Source organism: Pelophylax lessonae (assembly GCF_965119305.1).
Source record: "Pelophylax lessonae genome assembly, chromosome: 1".
Classification (NCBI taxonomy): domain Eukaryota; kingdom Metazoa; phylum Chordata; class Amphibia; order Anura; family Ranidae; genus Pelophylax; species Pelophylax lessonae.
Window position 1 is genome coordinate 601,326,299 of NC_138768.1, and position 25,389 is coordinate 601,351,687.

The window sequence follows — 25,389 nt, forward strand, 5'->3', positions numbered from 1 at the left end:
ATGGTCAGAGTTAGATGTGTGGGGCCTAGAGCAGAGGTATTGTTTTAACAATCAACCATGACATGCTTATCCACCACTATATAAATTGCTAAATTTATTTCCAGCTTTTAAGGATTATGCTTTCCCTCTTTACTTGAACAAAAAAAAAAAATGCATCTGGCTTCCCTGGCAAGGAAATGACACTGGTATTTATGTTGAATGGGCCCTGCCACCTGTGCAAGCCGGATACATTTTGGAAAATATAATTATGTACTGTGCTTTCCTTATTTTAGATTTCCCATTCATTTAACAAAAGGGCATATTTTGGCTGGACTTTATTACATATCGGTATTTTTTTTCCAAATTCTACCCGCTACCAATTTTGTATGCTTCTTTTTATGGAAAGTTCACTATGGTACTTAAATCTTGCACGGACTAAAGCTGGCCCTACACGCACAGAATTTCGGCCGAAAATGGTAGTTTTAGGAAAGATCGTTCGAAAATCGGGCCGTTAGTAAACACAAGTTTACCGACGATTTCGATCGTGTGCCCGGCTTATGTCGATGGATCCATAGCGAAAACTTTTAACGTGTATGGTAAAATTGAAACGAAAATAATATTCTGACTTGTATTGTGCATGTTATCGAACAATCATTATGATCATGAAAACGATTATGTAAAAGAGTTTATTCTGTAAGTTAGTGGCCAATTCGCTTTCGACCGACGAAAAATCGTTCAGTCTGCAAACAGCCAAAATTCTGTGTGTGTATGGCCAGCATAAGCAGTGTATTGGGTTGACAAGGGAGAAAATTTTCATATGAGTAAGTCTCATCGCACTAATAAAAACAGAGTACTAGTATTTATGTACAATAGTAAATATTTATAAATAGTTGTACTGTACATGAAAGATTTGTACAATCATACAGAATAAAATCTTGTATGGTGAATGGCAGAATTGATTATAAAAAAATACAAATTTTCTAAAATGCCCTGTGGTCAGCATGGAGCAGAATACAGTTTTAAAGTTGGCTAGATATTTCTATCCTGATTTCAGCCTCTGCCGTTTCTTCTACGTTTGTTTTTGTGATTTCTAATTTCTGCAACATTCTGGGTCCTGTTAGCCCAATAATTAATGCTCCTATGGGTGCTGTGATTAGAATTGCTAGAAAAGCTACAGTTAGCACATCCATGCCATAACCTTCGAATTCTTGGTTTCCAATGCTTCTTGCCATATCCAAAGCAACTGATCCAATAGCAGCCTAAATAAAAGACATAAAAAATAGAATTTTTGTTAGATCTTACCATAAAATTCTTTTCTTTGAGTCCTCTGACAGTCACCGCCCACTTATACAGTCTTCACAATTGGGTATTGGCCCTCTCCGCAGGAGCAAGCTAGGCAGTAACTTTGTTAATACAAACAAAATTTAACATATAGACACACCTATAGGGGGCCGTCCCTCTGGCCAATATCCCACAGCCAGTACCACTCTAATCCAGTTTTGTAGCAAGCAGTCCATGAAAAACCGTCAACCCCAAAGAGAGGGGGACTGACAGTCGCCGCCCACTTATACAGTCTTCAGGATTGGGACGTCCCAAAGCAGTGCAGATGTGAGGGGTGGGAAGACGCAACCTTCAAATAGGCAACGCAGCACCCAGGTCAGAGAAAAAACTGTACTGAACCAACGGGGCAACCAAAGCTCAACAGAAGCTAACCCAGGAACAAGAAAATAAATCCCATGACGAAGAGACAGAAAAAAATAGCATGTCTCTTTAGACCACTGCCACACTCAAAACCTTGCGGCCAAAATAAGCATCCAAAGGATGCCAACACATCAAGTTTGTAAAACGTAGAAAAGGTGTGTACAGACGACCAGGTCGCTGCTTTGCACACCTGAGCCACCGACACCTGATGGCGAAAAGCCCAGGACGCACTAACGGCTCTAGTAGAGTGCGCCTTGACAGGGAAAGGAGGAACCCAAACCCTTAATCGAATAGGCCTGCACAATCGTCTGTCTGATCCATTTGGAAATGGTTGCCGCAGACGCCGTTGTACCCTTCCGAGGACCCTCAGGAAGGACAAACAGGCAATCCGACTTCCTGAAAGATTCCGTGGCAGAAAGGTAAACCCTGGTCACCTGGACCACATCCAAAGAATGCAAAGCAAACTCCTTTGGATGCTTGGGCTTCGCACAAAGCGACGGCAACACAATATCCTCATTGAGGTGGAAAGCCTGATTTGGTCGCAAGACCACTTTATCCTTATGAACAATCAGATAGGGGGAGCGGCAAGACAGAGCCGCCAACTCAGACACTCTGCGAGCGGATGTGACCGCCACTAGAAAGGCAACCTTCTGCTACAACACAGGCAGAGGTATCTCTCTTATGTTCTCAAAAGGAGGCCATTGTAAAACGGACAGAACCAGGTTCAGGTCCCAGGGAGGCAAGGGGGCCTTCCTCAGAGGAGCCAGATGACGCACCCCTGAATAAAGGTGCGAATCAAGGAATTAGTCGCCAAGGGACGCTGGAAAAGAATGGCCAAAGCCGACAACTGCCCCTTAATCATGGTCAGCGCCAGGTGCTGATCCACCCCAGTCTGCAGAAAAGCCAAAACCCTCGCCACTGAAAAGGAGCAGGGATGAAAACCTTGCGACTCACACAAAATATGCCCTCCAGGTATGATGATAAATCTTCCTAGAAGAAGCTTTTCCAGCCTTCAGTAAGGTAGGAATGACAACCGACGAGAGACCCCTGTCTCTTAAGACTTGGCTTTCAACAGTCACGCCATCAAAGCCAGCGACTGTAAAGCAAAATGGAAGATCGGCCCTTGAGACAGAAGATCGTCTCTAATGCCCCATACACACGTGCAGATTATCTGCAGACTTTTGTCTGCAGACTTACCAAAACCATATAATATGAGGTCAAACCTAAACACTTTCAATTTGTATGCAATCCGGCAGGCCCTTGCACTACATAGAAAAGGTAAGTCTGCAGACAAAAGTCTGCAGATAATCTGCACGTGTGTATGGGGCATTAATGGAAGCTGCCAGGGAGGCTCGACAACCATCTGCATGATGTCCGCGTACCAAGACTGGACAACATTTGAATGGGGGAAAGGCATATATCAGCTGATACCGATGCCAAGGCACCACTAACGCATCCGAGGCGTCCGCCAGAGGATCGCGAATTCGAGCTACCAACCTTTCCACCTTTTTGTTGAGACGGGACGCGAACAGATCCACGTCCGGAGACCCCCACTGGACACACAGAAGGTGAAACACCTCCGGGTGTAGGGACCATTCTCCCTGGTCCAGGGTCTGGCGACTCACATAGTCCGCCTGCCAGTTCTCCACACCTGGAATGTGGACGGCCGAAATCGCCGGAACATGCGACTCGACCCAAGACAGAATCTCGGCCCACTTCCTTGGCACTCCTGGTGCCCCCTTGATGATTGATGTAAGCCACCGCCGTGGCATTGTCCGTCTGCACTCGAACCCTGAAGTCGAGCCGACCAACGGAACAAACAGAGCTTGATCGCCCGGAGCTCCAAGACGTTTATCGGCAGGGAAGACTCCCCCTCCAACCACGTCCCCTGGGCACAAAGCGTGCCCAGAACTCCACCCCAGCCTGACAGGCTGGCATCCGTGGTGAGCACCGTCCACAATAATGGCCAGAAGGACTTGCCTTGTGTCAGAGTCCGTGACTGGAGCCATCACAAAAGATCCAATCTCACTTGGTGGCTTAGAGAAATCCTCCCATCCAAAGACTGAGGATGTCTGTCCCACCTGGCAAGAATCTCTGCCATGAAGTCCCCTGGACTGAGAGACACCACCACCGACCGGATGGATTCCATCCGGAACTTCTGTACCCGCACAAAACGGTTCAACAATTTTAGGTCCAAAATCGGACGCACCTCTTTTCTGGGCACCGTGAACAGATTGGAGTAAAACCCTCGAAACCTGTCCCGCGGAGGAACCGGCACGATGGCCCCCTGGGCGAGAAGATCTTGCACCGCCCTTTGGAGATCCCGGAAACGATCGGGAGTCACATGGAGATTTGATGGAAAGAATCTGTCTGCGGGGTGAGATCGAAACTCGATCTTGTACCCTGAACGAATCAGTTCGTGAACCCACCTGTCCTGAATCTTGGACAACCAGGGCTCGGGAAAACAACGCAGACGTCCCCCCACCCCTGATACGGGTAAGGGCGTCCCTTCAGGAAGAGGTGGACTGGGTTGCCGAGCCAGCTTGACCTGTTTTGGACTTACCAGCCCAAGATTTCTTGTGCCCGCCGGAGGCCTTGAAGGACTTTCCTTTTTCCTGTCCCCCGAAGGCACGAAAGGACCCCCGGTTAGTCTTAAGAGGGACTGGTGCTGGGAGATTTACCCCTTGAGACTTGGGGCAAAGGAGTGCTCTTACCCCCAGTAAGCCCTTTGATCAGCTCATCCAGAGTGTCACCAAAAAGACGATTCCCCGCATAAGGGATATCAGACACCGTCTTTTTAGAAGCGTGGTCGCCGCCAGCTTTTCAGCCAAATAATGCGGCAGATTGCAATCCCGACCGCAGACAGCCGTGTGACCAAAGGAGCCTTGTCCAAAGCCGCGTCACACAGGTACATCACGGCCTGGGCCATTTGATCCAACATATCCAGCGCAGCCGAAGAGACCGATTCTGCTACCAAAGTGCGCCTAAGCACCTTGGACCATTCTGCAATAGCCTGAGAGACCATCACTGAAACGAACACAGGCTTCAGCAGGGAACCCACCACCAAATACATGTGGCGGGAAAGCGTCTCCACCCGTCTATCCGCCGGGTCCTTAAACACCAGGGAGTCTTCCATGGGCATCAAGGTGGATTTATTAAGTCTGGAAACAGTATGGTCCACCTTAGGAGCCACAGCCCAGCGAGAATCAACCGAATCTGCAAAGGGATAGCGGTACTTAAATCTCTTAGGCACCACCAGCGTATGCTTAATGCGACGCCATTTCGTGAAACTCCTTGGGACAAGGAAAAACCTGACCCAACTTCTGGGCATTGCTGGTCCCGAAGGAAACCCGCTTAACCTACAGGGGGGGCTAATTATCAAGATTTAAAGTCTCCTTAACTGAGCTGATAAGTGCGTCCACCACAGCGCGGTCTCGTGCTGTCACAGAGGACAAGTCCTCCTCCTCCACATTCGACAGAGGACAGGGACCCCCAGGGGGATGTTGTCCGTGGCAACCAATTCAGGCTCTGAGTCAGAAGGCTGAGAGGGCATAGGCTGTTTCTTTGCAACTCGGTCAGACATCAGCAGATCCACTTTTGACGCTAAAGTTGCAAGTGCAGCAGATAAAGAGGCTATGGAAGCGGATTCAGGAGTACCTGAACCACCAACCAGGTCTGTGGGGAATTTGCTATCCTGGGACTCCATAATAGCAAAGTGAAAAAATAATGACGCTGGCCCTTTAAAACGGCGGTTCCCGCGGACCCCAACCGCAAACTGCACTACAGATGGAGACCCCTTCCCCAGCTAAAGTCACCCTGAAAAATGAGTGCTAGCAGGAATACAGTAAAATCACCCCACAGTGTCTCTATACTTGCCACGCTGCCGAGAAGCTGAGGTAAAAGAAGGAAGTGACCTCACGCCCCTAGAGGCAAAAGCCAGCCCTGAGCCACAAAAAAAATGGTGCCTGATAGAAGTCTATGGAGAGAAAGCACTGAGAAAATGGCCACTGCCCATAAAAAGACATTTGCCCACACTGAAGATGGCGCCCTCACTCAAAATCGCGGCTGTGCGAACAGCGCCAAACGCAGCATCAAACGCTTGCACTGGCCCCCACCAGGAACTGCACAGAGCACCCCCGGTACATAGGAAGCCCCCACACACCCCCGCATGGTGGTCAGTACCGCGAGAGCGCCCCCGCAGGGGCAAGGAAGGGAAAACACAGGGGGCCGTATCCCACTGCCAGGAGGGGGAGATTACAGAAAACTGACATGTACTGCCATCCCCAGAGTGGGCCCACATAACACCCCCTCACAACATGGTCCCAGGGACAGAGGGGTAGTAGTACTCACCAGTCCAAAGAACGTGGGCACCTCTCTGATACGGGAGACCTCCCACCCTGAGTGGGGGTGCCATCAGCCAGGAAGGATGCTAGCAACACCCAGGCGTTCCGAAGTAGAGACATCCCAGCGAAGATAGGAATTTTGCAGGCTCGTCCCCGTCTCCAGGGGAAATGTCGTTGCGAGGCCTGGGCATACCAATAACCTGCGACGCTCGATGGCAGGCTGGGACTCCATAAGGTTCTATAATAACCAGTGCGAGGCCCCCCTCTGCTGACGCTTGTAGTCCTCCAAATTCTGACTAACTAGCGCAGGTGAGAAAAATAAAAGCTATTCTTAAAAGAAAAAACACTTTTCAGAAAGAAAGCAAAAAGAAACGGAGACACTAGGTCCCAGCAGGGAAAACCTATCCTACTCCTGACACTAGGCAGCAAAAAACTGGATTAGAGTGGTACTGGCTGTGGGATATTGGCCAGAGGGACGGCCCCCTGTAGGTGTGTCTATATGGTAAAGTTTGTTTGTATTAACAAAGTTACTGCTTAGCTTGCTCCTGCGGAGAGGGCCAATACCCAATCGTGAAGACTGTATAAGTGGGCAGCGACTGTCAGAGGACGTAAGAGAAAAAGGTACATTTTTAAAATGGGTAGAGACTAAAAACTCCTAACTTGAAAGAGTTAAAAGCGAGTAATTTAGCATTTTAATTGTAACATAAAAGACTTGAAGGGTAAATAATTTAGCCCCCTGCTATATAGGGGGGGAAACAGGTCTGGAAATGCTGCACATGGCACATTCACAATTTCATGCAATTTGTGTTCGCAATAGGCCATTAATCTTTAGTGTATTCTATTTAAAGCAGTGATTATTTATTTTGCCTCACTATATTACTGCACTCACATCTGAGTCGCGTGAATGCGCACATTTTCACACTACACACATAGGGCAGCCCATTTATTTGAAGCAGCAAAGAAGCTCATGTACCTTTTTGGGTGCTGAGCTTCACAAATGAAATGTCTAGGGTACCAAGAAATGAATGAAAAAAAATAAAAAATAAAATAAAAAAATGAATGAATAGCACCGGGCGTTTTTCACGTGTTGTATGAACGCTTAGATGTGAATGTGGTCTTAACCATTCACTAGCACCGGGCGTTTTTCATGTGTTGTATGAATGCTTAGATGTGAATGAGGTCTTAACCATTCACACACAATATAGCGCTGTAGAAATGGCTTTTCTTTAAAAGTCTTATTATTAAGTGGATTTCCAGGCAGAAAAATGTTTATCCCCTTTACAACCACCCAACATAGGTTGTGGCAAAATGGTGGGATTTCGTTGGGCGGCCGATGTTTATGTGCTGAGAGTTTCCTTGCACACAGTGAGATGAACTTACATTATTCCTTCCACTGTGTTAGGTCAGAAACCGGAAGCATCAAGGATTTCCCCTTCAGTCTGGATTTTGCCCTCAACACTCCACAGAAACTGCTCTCCTAAAACTCACTAACGATCTGCTATTGGTAAATCCAATGGACACGATGCTGTACTCCTACTTCTGGACTTCTGCTGCCTTTGACATAGTAAACCACCCCCTCCTCCTCAAAAAACACCATGTCTTTGGTCTCTGTGACTGTACTCTTCGCTAGTTCTCATCCTACCTATCCAAGGGCACCTTTAGTGTTACTTACAATTCTACCTCCACCTTTTTTTCCTTCCTCTGTTGGGGTCCCCCAAGGTTCTGTTCTTGGACCTCTCCTATTCTCAATCTACCCCTCCTCTCTGGGTCAACTGATGGCTTCTAATACCATCTCTATGCTGACGACACCTAAATTTCTCTCTGTCCCCCTCAGCTCACTTATTCAGTCTCCTCACATAGCACTCATTTACTAACAGACATATCAGCCTGGATGTCATACCACTTCCTGAAATTCAATCCATCTAAAACCAAGGTCAAAATATATTTTCTCCCCCACGTGCCTCTTCCCCCGATTTCCTTGTCAAAACGAATGGCACAACTATCAACCCATCCCCCGCATGCCAAGATTCTAGGTGTAATCCTGGACTCTGAACTAACCTTTCAGCCTCACATCAAATCACTGTTCAAATACTGCCGCCTCAACCTCCTCCAGAATACGCCCCTTCCTAACCAATAACACCACAAAGCTCCTAATCCACTCCCTGTTCGTCTCTTGTCTTGATTACTGCAACTCCCTCCCCACTGAATTACCTTTACATAGGCTATCCCCCTTCAGTCCATAATGAATGCTGCTGCAAACTCATCCACCTTACGAAGCGTTCAGTGTCTGCTACTCCTCTCTGTCAATCCCTCCACTTGCTTCCACTTACCCAACAAACTAAAAATTCAACATACAAACAACTAAGTCTAAATGACTAAAGCCATCCAAAAATCTGCCCCAAGCTACGTTACTAACCTCCCAAGACCTCCTGCTTTGTAGCTCCCTCGTCACCTCCTCCCATGCTTGCCTCCAGGACTTTTCCCGAGCCTCTCCCATCCTATAGAACGCCCTACCCCAGTCTGTCTGAATATCCCCTACTCTGTTTGCTTATAGACGATCCCTGAAAACAAATCTCTTCAGAGAAGCCTGTCCTACCCCCATCTAACAACTGTACTTTTATTTTTTTCATCAGTTCATCCCCCACAGCCATTACCTTTTGTATCACTTGCCCCTTCTTCATAGATTGTAAGCTCTAACAAGCAAGGCCCTCTGATTCCTCCTGTATTCAAATTGTTTTGTAACTGTACGGTCTACCCTTATGTTGTAAAGCGCTGCGCAACTTGCTGGGGCTTTATAAATCCTGTATAATATTAATAATTTGGTCACTTCCGGTTTAAGTTTATTTACAAGCCGTTACTAGCTTGTACAGCAGCCAATCAAACTGATCTAAGTTTCTCAGACCACAAATCTCTCCATAAATAGGACCTGTTAAAGTCCATGCGATCACGCGGGATGTTGTTTATCCCTTGTGATAGCAATAGAGTTGATAAATAAATAAAAAAAAAATAACATAAAAGGGACAATGTAAAAAAAAAAAAAAAATGCAACCGCCCCTGACCCCCCCCCCCCCCCCAGTGCAAATGCGAACACGCGCGTAGGTCCTAAACACAGAGCGAGAGCACTAATTCTATTGCCTGATCTCCTGTGCAATTCTAAATTTTTAAAATGGCTTATAAAGCATTGCCTATGAATAATTTATTGTATTGCAGTTTGTCGCCGTTCCATGGTGTGTGCAATTTCAAAGCAAGGCATGTTTGGTATCTATTTAACAAAAACATTGGGTTATTGTGCTTATGTTCACTAAAATGCATTACATTTTTTTTTCAAAAATGTTGTATTTGAAAAACTGCTGCGCAAATATTGTCGTCCCAGGCCCACCCCTTTTATTTATTGAATTTCAGTTTTCAACTGTAGAGGCTCAGCATTCAAAGTGAACCTTAGCTAGGGTGGTCAGCATACAAGTACAGTCTGCTTGGTAAAATTTACTACTCCAGACTGACATCCACCCCATCAATGAATTTTTACATTTGCATAATTGTATGCTGTGATATTTTCAAGAAGCTATGTACAGCACCCTGCTGGCTGGCCCCCTCACACCAGCCATAATCTGTCTGCTTTGCATAGACGATGCACAAGTACACAAACACAACATTGATGGGTTTAAAACAAGGTATGCAATAGAAAGTTTATTTGTTTAATAATTTAAATAGCCTGTTCATAAGAGCAAGGGGAAGATGGGGTGGAGGAACCATGGAAGGCAAAACTATAAGCAGATTAAACTTCAGTTTTAAAAACCATGTATACTGTAAATATACATAAAGTGGTACAGAAACATAAAGCAGATTCACTTTATCCGTGTTTTGTAAATGACCATGTGTTAAATTCAAAAGTCCCCCAATATTATAAAGTTTTCAGGTTTCAGTGAACTCAAGCTAAAATTATTCAATCAGGATCAGTGGGAAGAATGTCTCTTACATTGGTGGTCCCTTGAAAGAATGCCCCCCCCCCCTCCACAGACAGCTACAAAGATCATTGCTGTCATGTTGCAGATTGTGTTAAGTGACAATGGACCGGTGGTCAATCAGCTACAGCTTAAGGAACCCCTGACCAGCTCTGGAGGAACCCTAGTTGAAAATTATTGCTTTAGAGCAGGGATGGGGAAACTTTTTTCCGCCAAGGGCCATTTGGGTATTTATAAAATCATTCGGGGGCCGTACAAAATTATCAACTTAAAAATGTGCCTATTATATTTGGTCAAACATTTAATTAACTCACTCCTAATGTGATGACTGCAACTGCTTCTCTTTGGTGAGGTGTGTGATGTTAGCTGGTAATGATGATTTTGCTACTGGCAACTGGTTTTCCAGGTTTGCGTCGGTCAGTCTGGAACGCAGTCGACTCTTTGTGGTGGTAAGTTAGGAAAAGAACTGCTGGTGGGTACAGCTGGTTGGTACTGCTGGTGGGTAATGCTGTGGGTACTCCTGGGTCAGGCTGGTACTGCTGTGGGTACTGCTGACTCAGGCTGGTACTGTGCGGTTTGTACTGCTGGCTGGTACTGCTGGCTCAGGCTGGTACTGCTGGCGGGTACTGCTGGCTCAGGGTGGTACTGCTGGCTTATACTGCTGTGGGTACTGTTGTCTAATATTGCTGTGGGTACTACTGGCTGGAACAGTGCTGTATGTACTGCTGGCTGGTACTGCTGTGGGTGCTGCTGACTCTGGCTGGTACTGATGTGGGTACTGCTGATTCAATTGTGGGTACTGCTGGCTCTGGCTGGTACTGCTGTGGGTACTGCTGGTTCTGCTGTGGGTATTGCTGGCTCTAGCTGGTACTGCTGGATATTACTGCCCCCTTGATGCAGAGTGATTAGTGCCCCCCTTAATGCAGAGTGATTAGTGCCCCCTTAATGCAGAGTGATTAGTGCCCCCTTAATGCAGAGTGATTAGTGCCCCCCTTAATGCAGAGTGATTAGTGCCCCCCTTAATGCAGAGTGATTAGTGTCCCCTTAATGCAGAGTGATTAGTGCCCCCCTTAATGCAGAGTGATTAGTGCCCCCCTTAATGGAGAGTGATTAGTGCCCCCTTAATGCAGAGTGATTAGTGCCCCCCTTAATGCAGAGTGATTAGTGCCCCCCTTAATGCAGAGTGATTAGTGCCCCCCTTAATGCAAAGTGATTAGTGTCCCCTTAATGCAGAGTGATTAGTGCCCCCCTTAATGCAGAGTGATTAGTGCCCCCCTTAATGGAGAGTGATTAGTGCCCCCCTTAATGCAGAGTGATAAGTGCCCCCATCAATGCAGAGTGATAAGTGCCCCCATCAATGCAGAGTGATTAGTGCCCCCATCAATGCAGAGTGATTAGTGCCCCCATCAATGCAGAGTGATTAGTGCCCCCATCAATGCAGAGTGATTAGTGCCCCCATCAATGCAGAGTGATTAGTACCCCCCTTAATGCAGGGTGATTAGTGCCCCCCTTAATGCAGAGTGATTAGTGCCCCACTTAATGCAGAGTGATTAGTGCCCCACTTATTGCAGAGTGATTAGTGTCCCCTTAATGCAGAGTGATTAGTGCCCCCCTTAATGCAGAGTGATTAGTGCCCCCCTTAATGCAGAGTGATTAGTGCCCCCCTTAATGCAGAGTGATTAGTGCCCGGGAATTAGAGCTCCTCCTGATTACAAAGAGCAGGGTTCTTCTCCTTACCCAGCGCAGGCGCTCTCATACGAAGTCACACCTCCTGCCCAGGATCGGCCATGCAAAGCGGGGACAGTGTCCTCAGTCAGGGACATCTGGTCACCCTAGTACAGGGGGCCGGATCAGATGACTTCGGGGGCCGCATACAGCCAGCGGGCCGTAGGTTCCCCACCCCTGCTTTAGAGTATAGGGGAACATGTGACCCCCTTCCTATGACAGTGCTCAGCTTTAACAGCCAATTACTAATCACCTAACCAAGGAAATGACCTCACCACAGTCACCAGAGATTTCGGTGCTGTCTGTGGCGAGGGAGCTATGGCAAGGTGAGCAGGGGGGGGGGGGGTAGTTTTTAACCAATGCAAATACTTTCTCCCCTTATCCTGAATGGGGCAAGGTGACAGCCTCTCTTTATGAAAAAGGACAACTGAATTACCCTTAATAGGTTTACAAAATTAGAAAGGTCTGGAAGAGTGTCAGAGAAAAAACTAAAACAAAAAAGCACACCATTATAGTTACTAAGGCACCAATGTTTTTTTTTACTAACACACGATTTTACTTCTGAATCTTGAAAATCATCCATAGACTAAAAGGTATCGGTATAAAGGGATTTTTTGCTTAGCTGCTTCAAAGTGGCTTGAGATATCCAATCACAAGTTTGAAATGCACTATATTCTAGAGATTACACAGTTAAAAAGATAAGTCTGCTGATAGATGCCCAAAGAGTAACATATAACAGTAATGGGTAAAGAGCTAAAGATGTACTCTCTGTCCTGGACCTGTGCATCTAGGGGGCATCAGCTTCCCTCCTTTCAATTCAGGTGCAGTTCTCTATGATTGACAGTTCCAGTTGATAGTTGGAAATTAAATGTACAACTACGGTACTTCATTGTATCACTGTGGACTTCTTTTCAATGCTAGCTGTACCTACAGAGTAACTATAAAAAATAATTTGTGGACTATTTTGTGACCATACCTGAACAGTAGCTTTTGGCATCCATGCTAAAGAAATAAATATTTTTTCCTTCAGTTGAAATCCTGCCCAGGACACCATCAAGAATGTGAAGCATATCCGCACTATTAATGCAATTCCAAGTGTAGCAATACACAATGCTAAAAGAATTAATGGGAAACTGTTAGGCTTTTTACAAGGGAAAACATATACAGGTGTACACATACACATACAATATACACACACGTAGTACAGTATACACACACACATGGGTGTAACCTGTCTAATGGGCAAATGCAGCTCAAAAGTGATCATTAACCACTTCTGGACCGGAAGGTATAACCAGGCAATTTTTTGGCGATACGGCACTGTTACTTTAACTAACAATTGTGCTGTCGTGCGACGCTGTACCCAAATAAAATTGATATCCTTTTTTTCCCCCACAAATACAGCTTTATTTTTGTGGTATTTGATCACCTCAGCGATTTCTACTTTCTGCGCTATTAATAATAAAATAAAAGCGATAACTGAAAAAAAAAAAAAAATATCTTTTTTTACTTTCTGCTATAAAACATTCCCTAAAGAAAAAAAAAAATCTAATTTTTTCATCATTTTAGGCCAATATGTATTCTGCTATTTTTAGTAAAAAAGAAAAAAAAAATCCCAATAAGTGTATATTGATTGGTTTGCACAAAAGCTATCGCGCCTACAAACTAGAGGAAAGATTCATGTCATTTCTGTTTATTTTATTTTTTTTACTAGTAATGGCGGCGATCAGCGATTTTTAGGGATGCACCGAAATTTCGGCCACCGAAATTATCGGCCGAAAATGACCCTCTCTCATTTCGGCCGATAATGGGTTAACAGTGCCGAAAATAAAATATGGCCGCCGTGGGGAAGGAGGAGGGCGCAGCGCAGGGCAGGTTTTAAAAGTCCCGCCTCTGGCCGGCCATCCGCCTCTCAGTGACGTCCCTTTTACAATCTGTGCATTATGAATGGACATACCAGGTCGGGGGGCGGGGCGAGCGGCCGCTATAGAGAGAACTAATGTGATCCTTCCTGTCAGCTCAGCACGTCTATGTGTGAATGAGAACAGAACTGAGCTGACACCGGGGGCGGGGGGGGGGGCGGTCGGAGCGGCCGCTATTAGCTGTAACTATGTGAGAGCTTCTCTTCACTGACAGGCATGTATCTCCGCTGACAAGGAAGAGAAGCTCTCACATAGTTACAGCTAATAGCGGCCGCTCCGCCCGCCCCCCCCCCCCGCCCCCGGTGTCAGCTCAGTTCTGTTCTCATTCACACATAGACGTGCTGAGCTGACAGGGAAGAATCACATTAGTTCTCTCTATAGCGGCCGCTCGCCCCGCCCCCCGACCTGGTATGTCCATTCATAATGCACAGATCGTAGTAGGGACGTCACTGAGAGGCGGTGCCGCCGGCCAGAGGCGGGACTTTTGAATGCAGGACGCTGAGGCAGTGGGGGGAGATGAGGGGGAGCTGAGGCAGCTTACCAATGATATTAGTATTATGCAGCATGAGGGGGTTAATGTATTGTCAATGCAGGTCACTCATCTATTAGTGACCGACCAGGCAGGTAATTAACCCCTTTGTGCTGCATTAGTGCAACCAGTATCAGTGTTAATTAACACTGGTTGCACTAATGCAGCACAAAGGGGTTAATTACCTGCCTGGTCGGTCACTAATAGATGAGTGACCTGCAGTGACAATACATTAACCCCCTCATGCTGCATAATACAAATACCATTGGTAATTAAATTAACCTATTGCCAACCCATCACAGTACATATACTGTGACAGGGTGGCAGCGACAGGTGTACGTCGCTGCCTGTTTTTGGTGTATGCCCCTCTTCTATCCATTTTAAAACATTTTTTGGGGGAAAAAGTCATTTTCGGTTTCGGTTTTCGGCCAAGGGCATCCTGCATTTTCGGTTTCGGTCCAAAATTTTCATTTCGGTGCATCCCTAGCGATTTTTATCAGGACTGTGGCATTTTTGACACTTTTGGGGGGACCAGTGACATTACTACAGTAATCAGTGCTAACAATATGCATGGTTACTGTACTAATGACATTGGTAGGGAAGGGGTTAACACCAGGGGTGCTCAAAGGGTAAATTTTGTCCCTAGGGGGTGCTTTGTAACTATGTGGGGGATGGGCTTGCTGGATGAACACAGAGAGCTGTGTTCCTAAATAGGAGGAACACAGGATCCCTATGTTCATTACTGCATGAACAGCGGTCTGCTGTGTTTACATCGACAGACTGTTCCACGGGGAGCAATCGCGGGTGCCCGACGGACCTGCTGAATGGCTCCCCCTGTGGCTCCCACTAGCTGTCCAGCAAAACGATGTACAGGTACGTTTTTTCACGGGACCGAGCCAACCTGCCGTTGTATAAGTATGGCGGCTGGTCGGCAAGTGGTGAACTACTTCAATACACTTTTACCTCCTTCCTGCTCAGGCCAACTATCAGATTTTAGCACTGTCAAACTTTGAATGACAATTGCCCGATCATGCAGCACTGTACCCATAAGAAATTTTTATTATTTTTTTAAACAAATAGAAGCTCTCTTTTGGTGGTATCTAATCACCACTGGGCTTTTTATTTTTTGCTAAATAAACTCAAAAATACTGAGAATTTAAAAAAAAAAATTTAATAAAATTTTGCAAATAAATAATCTTTTTTCATAAATGTCAAAATGTTTTCTGCTATATTTCGTTGGTAAAAATAACCCAAATTAATGTATAATATTTAATCTGTAAGAAAGTTAGAGTCCACAAACTATGGCATATACATCTGAAAATTGATCAATCCTGATGTACTGACACATCTCATTTCTTGAGACCCGAAAATGCCGGGACAGTACAAATACCCCCTTTTTTTGGAAAGTAGACAGTCCAAAGTATTTAGTAAGAGGCATGGTGAGTTTTTTTTGTAATTTTTTGTCACAATTATTTGGAAAATGAAGAAATAAAAAAATAAAATTTTCTCACTATTATTTCCCCCCATTCTGTCACTAGTGCAGTACAGCGTTATCATGTAACTGGTGTGGCGGTGATTAGGGACACTGACTGGTGACTGTAAAAAAAAACACTGACCAGAAAAAAATGAATTTTTGTCCTCTGACAGTCGCCGCCCACTCATTCAGTCTTCACCAATGGGTATTGACCTCTTATCCATAGGAGCAAGCTAGGCATAAGACTTGTTAAAAACAAAGTAATTTACATAGACACACCTATGGGGGCTGTCCCACTGGTCCAATACCCTCCTGCTATCAGCCATCCCAATTCAGTTTGGTAGCAAGCAGTTAAAGTCCAAAGAACCCCAAATAGAGGGGTGGGGACGGCGACTGTCAGAGGACTCAGAGAAAGGAATTTTACGTTAAGATTTTACAAAAATTAAGTTTTCTCTTACGTCCTCTGACAGTCGCCGCCCACTCATTCAGTCTTCACCAATGGGATGTCCCAAAGCAGTGTAGACATGAGAGGTGGGAAACGCAACCGTCAGAAAAGACAACGCAGCACCCACCGCAGAGAAAGGAACCTTACGTGAGTAGAAAGGTAACCCCCGGGCAACAGAAAAGCTCAACTGGAGCAGCAACCCAGGAAAGCAAATAAACAAAGGGGAAAAACAACACCAACAGCCAGGGCCCTGCAAAACTAGGCACTGCCGCACACAGATCTTTGTGGCCAAAGGAGGCATCTGCCGATGCCAGAACATCAAGTTTGTAAAATTTGGAAAAGGTGTGCACTGACGACCAAGTCGCAGCCTTGCACACCTGGGCCACTGAGGCCTGATGCCGGAAGGCCCAGGATGCACTCACCGCTCTGGTAGAGTGCGCCTTGACAGGGAAGGGCGGTGCCCGTTCCTTAATTGAATAGGCCTGTACAATAGTCTGTCTGATCCATTTTGAAATGGTCGCCGCAGACGCAGCCATACCCTTCCGAGGTCCCTCAGGAAGGACAAAAAGAGAATCCCACTTCCAAAAGGATTCAGTGGACGACAGGTAAACCCTGATCGCCCGGACAACATCCAAGGAATGTAAGGCAAACTCCTTAGGATGTTTAGGATTCGCACAAAGCGAAGGCAAAACAATGTCCTCATTAAGGTGGAAATCAGAAACCACCTTTGGAAGAAAAGACTGGTTAGGTCGCAAGACCACCGTATCCCTATGAACCACCAGGTAAGGGGAGCGGCAGGACAAGGCCACCAACTCCGACACTCTGCATGCAGAAGTGATCGCTTCTAGAAAACCGACAGCAGAGGCAAAGAAATCTCCCGGATGTTTTCAAAAGGGAGAACGTTGCAAAACGGACAGAACCAAGTTCAAGTCCCAAGGAGGTAGGGCCGCCCTCCGAGGAGGGGCCAAGTGACGCACACCTTGAATAAAGGTGCGAATAAAAGAGTTAGACGCCAATGGGCGCTGGAAAAGGACGGCCAGTGCAGACAACTGGCCCTTAACCATGGACAACGCCAGGCACTTGTCCACACCAGTTTGTAGGAAGGCTAACACCCTTGCCACTGAGTAGGAACGAGGAGGGAAGCCCCTGGATTCACACCAGGCAAAATAAGCCTTCCAGGTACGGTAATAGATCTTACCAGACGAGGCTTTCCTAGCCTTGAGTAAGGTAGGAATGACCGCAGAAGAGAGACCCCGATCTCTCAGGACCTGGCTTTCAACAGCCATGCCGTTAAAGCCAGCGACTGTAAAGCAGGATGGAAGATCAGTCCCTGAGACAGTAGATCGTCTCGTAATGGTAGCCGCCATGGAGGCTCGACGGCTAGTTGAATGATGTCCGCGTACCAGGACCGGTGTGGCCAGTCCGGGGCTACCAGAATCACCAACTTCGGTTCCGAGACCAACCTGCGCAGGAACCTGGACAACAACTGAATCGGGGGAAAGGCATACATCAGACGATACCGGTGCCAAGGCACCACCAGCGCATCCGAGGCGTCTGCCAGAGGATCGCGCGTTCTTGCCACGAACCTTCCCACCTTGTTGTTTAGCCGGGACGCGAACAGATCCACATCTGGGGATCCCCATTTCGCACACAGCATTTGAAAAACCTCCGGGTGCATGGACCATTCCCCCTGGTCCAGGGTCTGATGGCTCAGATAATCGGCCTGCCAGTTCTCCACACCCAGAATGTGAACTGCCGAAATCGACGGGACATGAGTCTCGGCCAAAGACAGAATCCTGGTCACTTCCTGACCCGTCCGGGCACTCCTGGTGCCCCCTTGGTGATTGATGTAAGCCACCGCAGTGGCATTGTCTGTCCGCACCCGTACAGGGTGGACCTGAAGACGATCCGACCAATGGAGCAGGCACAGCCTGATCGCTCTCAATTCCAAGATGTTTATCGGTAGGGAGGGTTCCTCCACCGACCAAGTGCCCTGGGCAGACAGGTTGCCCAGGACGCCACCCCAGCCCGACAGGCTGGCATCCGTGGTAATCACCGTCCACAGCAACGGCCGGAAGGATTTCCCCTCCGCAACGGCCGGGGACCGAAGCCACCACAGAAGATCCACCCTGGTTTGGTGACTCAGAGACACCCTCAGGTCCAAGGACTGAGGGAGCCTGTCCCATCTGGCCAGTATCTCCGCTTGGAGAGACCGCGTGTGAAACTGTGCAAACGGTATCGCCTCGAAGGGTGACACCATCAATCCCAGGGACCGCATACAGGTCCTCAGCGACGAGGACTCGTTGTCCCTGAGGGACCTGACCTCGCTCTGCAGGGTCCGGAGCTTGTCCTCCGGCAGAAACACCTTCGCTTGGGCGGAGTCCAAGACCATTCCCAAATATGGGAGACGAACCGAAGGAGACAAGGTCGACTTCTGAACGTTGATGGTGCACCCGAACTCTTGGAGCGTCTGAACCGTAGTGGACAGATCGCGCAGCAGGCTCTGACTGGCACTCGATCTTAACAGGAGATCGTCCAGATAACCCAAGACCGCAATGCCCTGGGCCCATAATAGGCCCAGAACAGGAGCCAGCACTTTGGTAAACACCCTTGGAGCCGGAGCGAGACCGAAAGGTAACGCCACAAACTGATAGTGTTCCTCCGCGATAGCGAATCGGAGGTACCTCTGATGACCCTCGAATATGGGGATGTGTAAATACGCATCCTTTAGGTCGATAGAAGCCAGGAAATCTCCCTGACTCAGGGAGGCCACCACCGAGCGAAGCGATTCCATGCGGTATTTTTGAACGCGCACAAAGCGGTTCAGAGCTTTCAAGTCCAGATCGGACGCACCTTGCCCTCCTTTCTGGGCACAGTGAACCCCGAAATCTGTCCCGATGAAGCACCGGGACGATCACCCCCTGGGCGAGAAGATCCCGCACCGCTAGATGCAGGTCTTGCAATCAACCTGGGGTCAAATGAAGATTTGAGGGAAAGAACCTGTTTTCTGGTCGTGAAAGGAATTTGATCTTGATCAAATGATTTTCTGAACCCACCTGTCCGGAATCCGGAGCAGCCAAGGTTGGAGGAAACCGCACAGACGTCCCCCCACCCCAGAAACGGGTGAGGGTGCCCCTTCAGGCAGTGGCGGACTGGGCCGTGGCACCAGCCTGTGTGGCTTTTGGCTTGCCCGCCCAGGGCTATCTCTGGCCACTCTGGCCCTTGAAGGGTTTCGCCCTATCCTGCGCCTTGAAGGCACGAAAGGACCCCTGATTCGGTTTAAAGGAGGGGCCCCGCTTACCACGGAAAAACTTACCCCTAGGATTCTGGGGCAAGCACCTTGGTCCAACCCGCCACAGCTTGAGCCACCATAACAGAGGCGAAAATAGGCTCCAGCATGGAAACCGCCACCATCCTAAACACCGGAGAATCCTTGGTGCGTACCAGAGTGGCCCTGTTCAATCTGGCCACAGTGTGATCCACTTTTGGAGCCACACACCAGCGCAAATCCGTAGGAGACACAAAGGGGTAGAGGAGTTGAAACTTCCTCTGTACCACAAAAGTGCGCTTCAAGTTGCGCCATTGTTCATTCAGAGTTTCGTGGAACTCAGCGGGACAAGGAAATACCTGCGCCGCCTTACGGGATCTGTGGGTACCAAAAGAGGACCGTTTTCCCGGAGGATTGGGCTCATCCTCTAAATGTAGTGTTTCCTTAATGGCAATGATCAGCGCATCCATAGCTGCGCGGTCTTCGGCCGTCCCAGGGGGGGAATCATCCACCCTTGCATCCTCCGCCTCCCCCTCAGACTGGGAAGAGCGAGACCCAGTCAAGGGGCACGCTACCTACGGCAACCATATAAGATACAGAATCAGAAGAAAGAGATAGCCTAGGCCATTTTCTAGTATCCACTTTGGACGCTAAAGTCGCAAGTGCGGCAGTCAAGCAGGCAGAGCAGAAGATTCAGAGGAACCTGAATCATCCACCAAGCTGGGGGAAATTTTGCTGTCCTGGGACTCCAGAATAAAAAACACCTTTCTTTTTTTTTTTTATTTAGGTACTGGCCCTTTAAGCGCACCGCGATCCCCCGCAGTACACCGCTATGAAGGACTGTGCAAACAGACCCCCAAGCAGGAATAAGCTGACAGCCAGAGGTATTCCCACAAAAAGACAGCAAAAAACAGACCCCACAAGTGTTACCACATGCCTATTGATCTCCTCTGTACAGAAGAAGGAAGTGATGTCACCGCAAGAGGCTGAACTAGGACTTTAGACTTAAGAAAAATGGTTGCCCATAGAAAGTAATGGGAGGCTCTGGGAAAATGGCCGCCGACATGTGCTCAGAAAAAAAACACATTGCCACACACAAGATGGCGCCGTAAGGCACCAAAACACACTACATTCATTGCTGTATAAGCGCCCACAGTGAAGCCAGCATGCTGCCCACACCTAAAATGGCGGACCGGCGGTTTTTAACCCGGCAGCAGTCGTGGCACGTGTCTGCACCTCCAAAACACCCTAAAGTGACATAGGAGAGGGACCCCCACAAACCCATATAGCGTCCTAGCTGTGAGAGAGCCCCCGCAGGGACCGGGATAAGGGAGCCCCAAAAACGAACAGACATGAGGGGATACCACAGACACACAGGACTGCCAGCCCCAGACAGCGGCCCCACACAGAGTGTACTTACTGTACCCGTTGGCGTGGGGTGCCTCACATCTACGGGAAACCTCCCACCCTCAGATGGCGGGGGTGCCGTCAGCCAAAAACGCAGGACAGCGCACACATGCAAAAGAAACTACAAAATTTGAAGACAATCCATAAATAAAAATGGGGATTTGGTCCCACCATATGGCCATATAGTGCTCAAGCCCACCACTGCGTCAAAGTAGTCACTACGTCACCCATTATCAGTGGGTCCTACACTAACCATGAAAAAGAGATGAATCCAGCCTTTCTAACCCTTGGAGATAAAACTCCTTGCTGGGAAAGATGTGCAAATGCACTGCAGGGGACTCCTCCTATATCTACTTGATAGTGGACACTGATAGAGTACAGGTGTGTGTGGGGGGTGGGGTGGGGTTGCTCAACCTCGGTAATCTGGTCAGACTGAATACATAATAAACAAGCAAAGAATTTGGGGGAGCATACCCATGTATTTCTAAAGCTGGTGCAGCTATGAACCAAGAGGCATGTATATTAAAAAAGAATAGCGCACACATGCAAAAGAAACTACCAAATTTGAAGACAATCCATAAATAAAAATGGGGATTTGGTCCCACCATATGGCCATATAGTGCTCAAGCCCACCACTGCGTCAAAATACCCCATTATCAGTGGGTCCTACACTAACCATGAAAAAGAGATGAATCCAGCCTTTCTAACCCTTGGAGATAATACTCCTTGCTGGGAAAGATGTGCAAATGCACTGCAGGGGACTCCTCCTATATCTACTTGATAGTGGACACTGATAGAGTACAGGTGTGTGTGGGGGGTGGTGTGGGGTTGCTCAACCTCGGTAGTCTGGTCAGACTGAATACATAATAAACAAGCAAAGAATTTGGGGGAGCATACCCATGTATTTCTAAAGCTGGTGCAGCTATGAACCAAGAGACATGTATATTAAAAAAGAATAGCGCACACATGCAAAAGAAACTACCAAATTTGAAGACAATCCATAAATAAAAATGGGGATAATGGGGTACTTTGACGCAGTGGTGGGCTTGAGCACTATATGGCCATATGGTGGGACCAAATCCCCATTTTTATTTATGGATTGTCTTCAAATTTGGTAGTCTCTTGGTTCATAGCTGCACCAGCTTTAGAAATACATGGGTATGCTCCCCTAAATTCTTTGCTTGTTTATTATGTATTCAGTCTGACCAGACTACCGAAGTTGAGCAACCCCACCCCACCCCCCACACACTCCTGTACTCTATCAGTGTCCACTATCAAGTAGATATAGGAGGAGTACCCTGCAGTGCATTTGCACATCTTTCCCAGCAAGGAGTATTATCTCCAAGGGTTAGAAAGGCTGGATACATCTCTTTTTCATGGTTAGTGTAGGACCCACTGATAATGGGGTATTTTGACGCAGTGGTGGGCTTGAGCACTATATGGCCATATGGTGGGACCAAATCCCCATTTTTATTTATGGATTGTCTTCAAATTTGGTAGTTTCTTTTGCATGTGTGCTTGATGGCGGGCTGGGATTCCATAAGGCCCTCTGTCCGGGGACACCAGGACGACCAGTGCGACTCCCAGCTCCACGACGCCGTCATCATCTTGAAGAAGTGACTAACTAAATGCTGATAAATAAACAGCTAATAGTGCAAAGAAAAACACATTTGCAGAAATAAAATCATAAAAAACAGAAGAAGGCTGAGACTGTAGCCCCAGCACAGGGAGAGCCTATCTCACTCCTAACTAGGCAGAAGACAAACTGAATTGGGATGGCTGATAGCAGGGGGGTATTGGACCAGTGGGACAGCCCCCATAGGTGTTGTCTATGTAAATGACTTTGTTTTTAACAAGTCTTATGCCTAGCTTGTTCCTATGGATAAGAGGTCAATACCCATTGGTGAAGACTGAATGAGAGGGCGGCGACTGTCAGAGGACGCAAGAGAAATACAGTATTACCATAGTAACACTGCACTACTCTGGGTAAGTGATCAGGATTTTTTAATGATTGTTTATACCAGTGAATTTCACTGGTATAAGCAACCATTTTTACTGAATGAAACTGTTCACATCGTACAGATGGGCTGTTATTGGCCCTGTCTGTAATGTGATCACTGTGACCAATCACAGCTAGCAACGCAATTGTATACAACGGATGGCATGAAAGGAAGCCATCCATTGTTTACAATTGTCATGTGATCTGTGATTGGTCACAGCAAGCACACGGTACTGGCAGTGGGCCGGTACAGTGATCAGTCATCGGCTGTGTCAGTTGGACACTGCTGGTGTCAGATTGCGCCATTGTGTGGCCCTTCATTCTAGAAGGACATCAAATGATCATCATTGTACTATAGGCTGGGCGGGAAGGTGTTTAAGGCTTCCTCTCATATCCAGTTTGCATTCAGTGGTTAAGTTAGACAGATTACATTCAAAATATATTTACCACTAAAGAAAATATGACTGAGGGTGGTCATATACAAGCCAATCTTGTACATGACCACCATGCTCAAATTGAGGTTTACATTGTAATCTAGCCTGACTGGCACATGTGGAGATTCCACTCTCCTCTTAAAGGGAGGAGTGGGATAGAGAGGCTAGATTACATCCAAAAGTATGTCTGCTTGTCCTATGCCTCTCAAGGTAACCCTACAGGTCCCAATCCTTGCCCAAGGCTTGCAAACAAGGGGTGGAATTGGTCCATCCAGGGCCACCCTTTACAAAGTTCTTTGTTAAAGATTAAATATACCGCATAGACTATCACTCTATACTGCGACTTTTTACACTTACCAACAGTTTCAGGTCTCAAGGAGGCAATTTGTATTTCTGATCCAATCAAGCTAAACAGCAGTGGTTGGAAAATATCCCATCCAACAGCTACTATGTCTTCAACCTCAGTCTATTTATAAATAAAGAAAGAAAAGTTAAATTCTTTCCACACAATAATTATTCACAATTAAAAAATCCAAACATGTTAGACCAATAGACAGTCAAAAGGACAATTTATTAAACTGCACTTTTGCTATGGCAATTAAATTAGCAGCCTCAATGAAAGCATAAATTATGCTAAGCTTACACTTGTAAAATTATGTTAGAACATTTTTGATTCAGAATGTTTGTTCGATCGTCTAGGAGTTAAAAGGAGACAATTCAACCATTTGTTTCGACCAGACTAAGCAAAAACAAATCAAAAGACAGGGATAAAATTTTTTGGCAAATTCCAATGGAAATGAACCAATTTCTAATTGTTGAATTTGTCTCGGATAAGCAAAATCATATCTAGTCTTATGCACATTCACTTGTCAAAGTTTATCTGGAAGTAGAGCATTTGTTCAATGAAAATTGAGCTACTGACATGAACACATTATTTCTACTACTTATTGACACATCTGTAAATCAAAAGCATTTCTTAAAACGTTTGTTATCCTAACATTACCTTTTCCTGATATATGCCTACTGCACCATGTACTTCTACGAGAAAGTATCCAGATCTCTTTGCATTGCTTCCTTTGTGTTAAGTCCCTGGTGTTCCTGCCAGTCCCTCTGCTTTCATAATAAAAACTGACCACACTAAGCAGGAGAGCACAATGTGGTCAGTTCTCCGGCTAGTCTGGGAACTCAGCCTGCTCTCCTTCAATTATCAGACTTGTCCTGACAGGCCCCTCCTGCACAGCCTGTCACAGGCAAGCTCAGTGTGCTTCTGCTTCTCCTCCCCCCCAGCTCGTATGCAGCTGAGAACAGAAAGAACGTGATAACTTATAAAAAAGGGAAAAAGGTATTTATACTGGGGTTTTTCTTTTTTAGATCTATACAAAAATGTTTTGTCTTTCATTTCTATTTTAAACTGAATGTGTAGTTTAACAAAGTGGTCGTTTGCAATAACTTTAAGCATTGTTTGTATGGCCCCTCTTTATTCTTTCTGAAAGGGTCATAGGTTTTCTAGTGATATGACAAAATGTTCTGTTCTAATAATACCTTTTCTCCAGACCATCGCATGCCTGCTAGAAAAGCCATCACTAGTGTACACAGTCCTCCTGACCCAGGAAAACCAAAGGACAGGCTTCCGAACACTGCAAATATGGAAAGTGCCAGAATGAGGTAGGATCTCTTCCATTTTAGATTCTCCTGTAGGGAAAGAAAACATATTTAGTTGAACATTATGAAATTTACAGCTTTTTACTAATATTTGTCTTGGGTAGACTTCAAGGGGTATTATTCACTGGAAATTAGATCCCATGAAAAAAAAAAAAAAAAAAAACTGTCTGTTCTTCACCTAGGGTCCCTATGACAATCCTGCCTGTTCTCTATTCATGTCATTACCACGTATTTTTTCTTTCTTTCAAACTTTCAGCTTCAAATATAAAAGGTCGACCTCCTCTGTAAAGGGGGAGCTCCGCTTGTCTGACCCCCCCCCCCAGGTACCCGCTCCCACTTTCAGGTGAGTTCACCCGGGAGTTCGGCTCCCCTTCTCCTTCCCCCGCAGCAGGTCCATTCACAGAGCGCAGCATGGTTCGCGCATGCGCAATAGGCCGCAAAGCTTTACTGCCAGTTTCCCTTAGTGGAGATGGTGGCGGCCTGGGTGACGACACTGCTGGATTATGGACACGGTAAGTGCCCTAATATTAAAAGTCAGT

At 46.7% G+C, this 25,389-nt stretch overlaps 1 protein-coding gene across 1 annotated transcript in view; it reads right to left on the bottom strand.

Annotated features, from left to right (window-relative positions):
• Positions 1-905: 905 nt before the first annotated feature.
• Positions 906-25,389, bottom strand: part of LOC309552510 (sodium/hydrogen exchanger 9B2-like) — a 132,161-nt gene continuing 107,677 nt past the window's right edge. Inside the window, exons 8-11 of the mRNA XM_082253472.1 lie at positions 24,731-24,880; positions 23,546-23,654; positions 12,687-12,823; positions 906-1,238 (exon numbers count right to left, since the gene is read on the bottom strand). Of these exons, the coding sequence (XP_082109598.1) occupies positions 999-1,238; positions 12,687-12,823; positions 23,546-23,654; positions 24,731-24,880 (636 nt within the window). The 3' untranslated portion in view covers positions 906-998. The remainder of the gene's footprint in view (positions 1,239-12,686; positions 12,824-23,545; positions 23,655-24,730; positions 24,881-25,389) is intronic.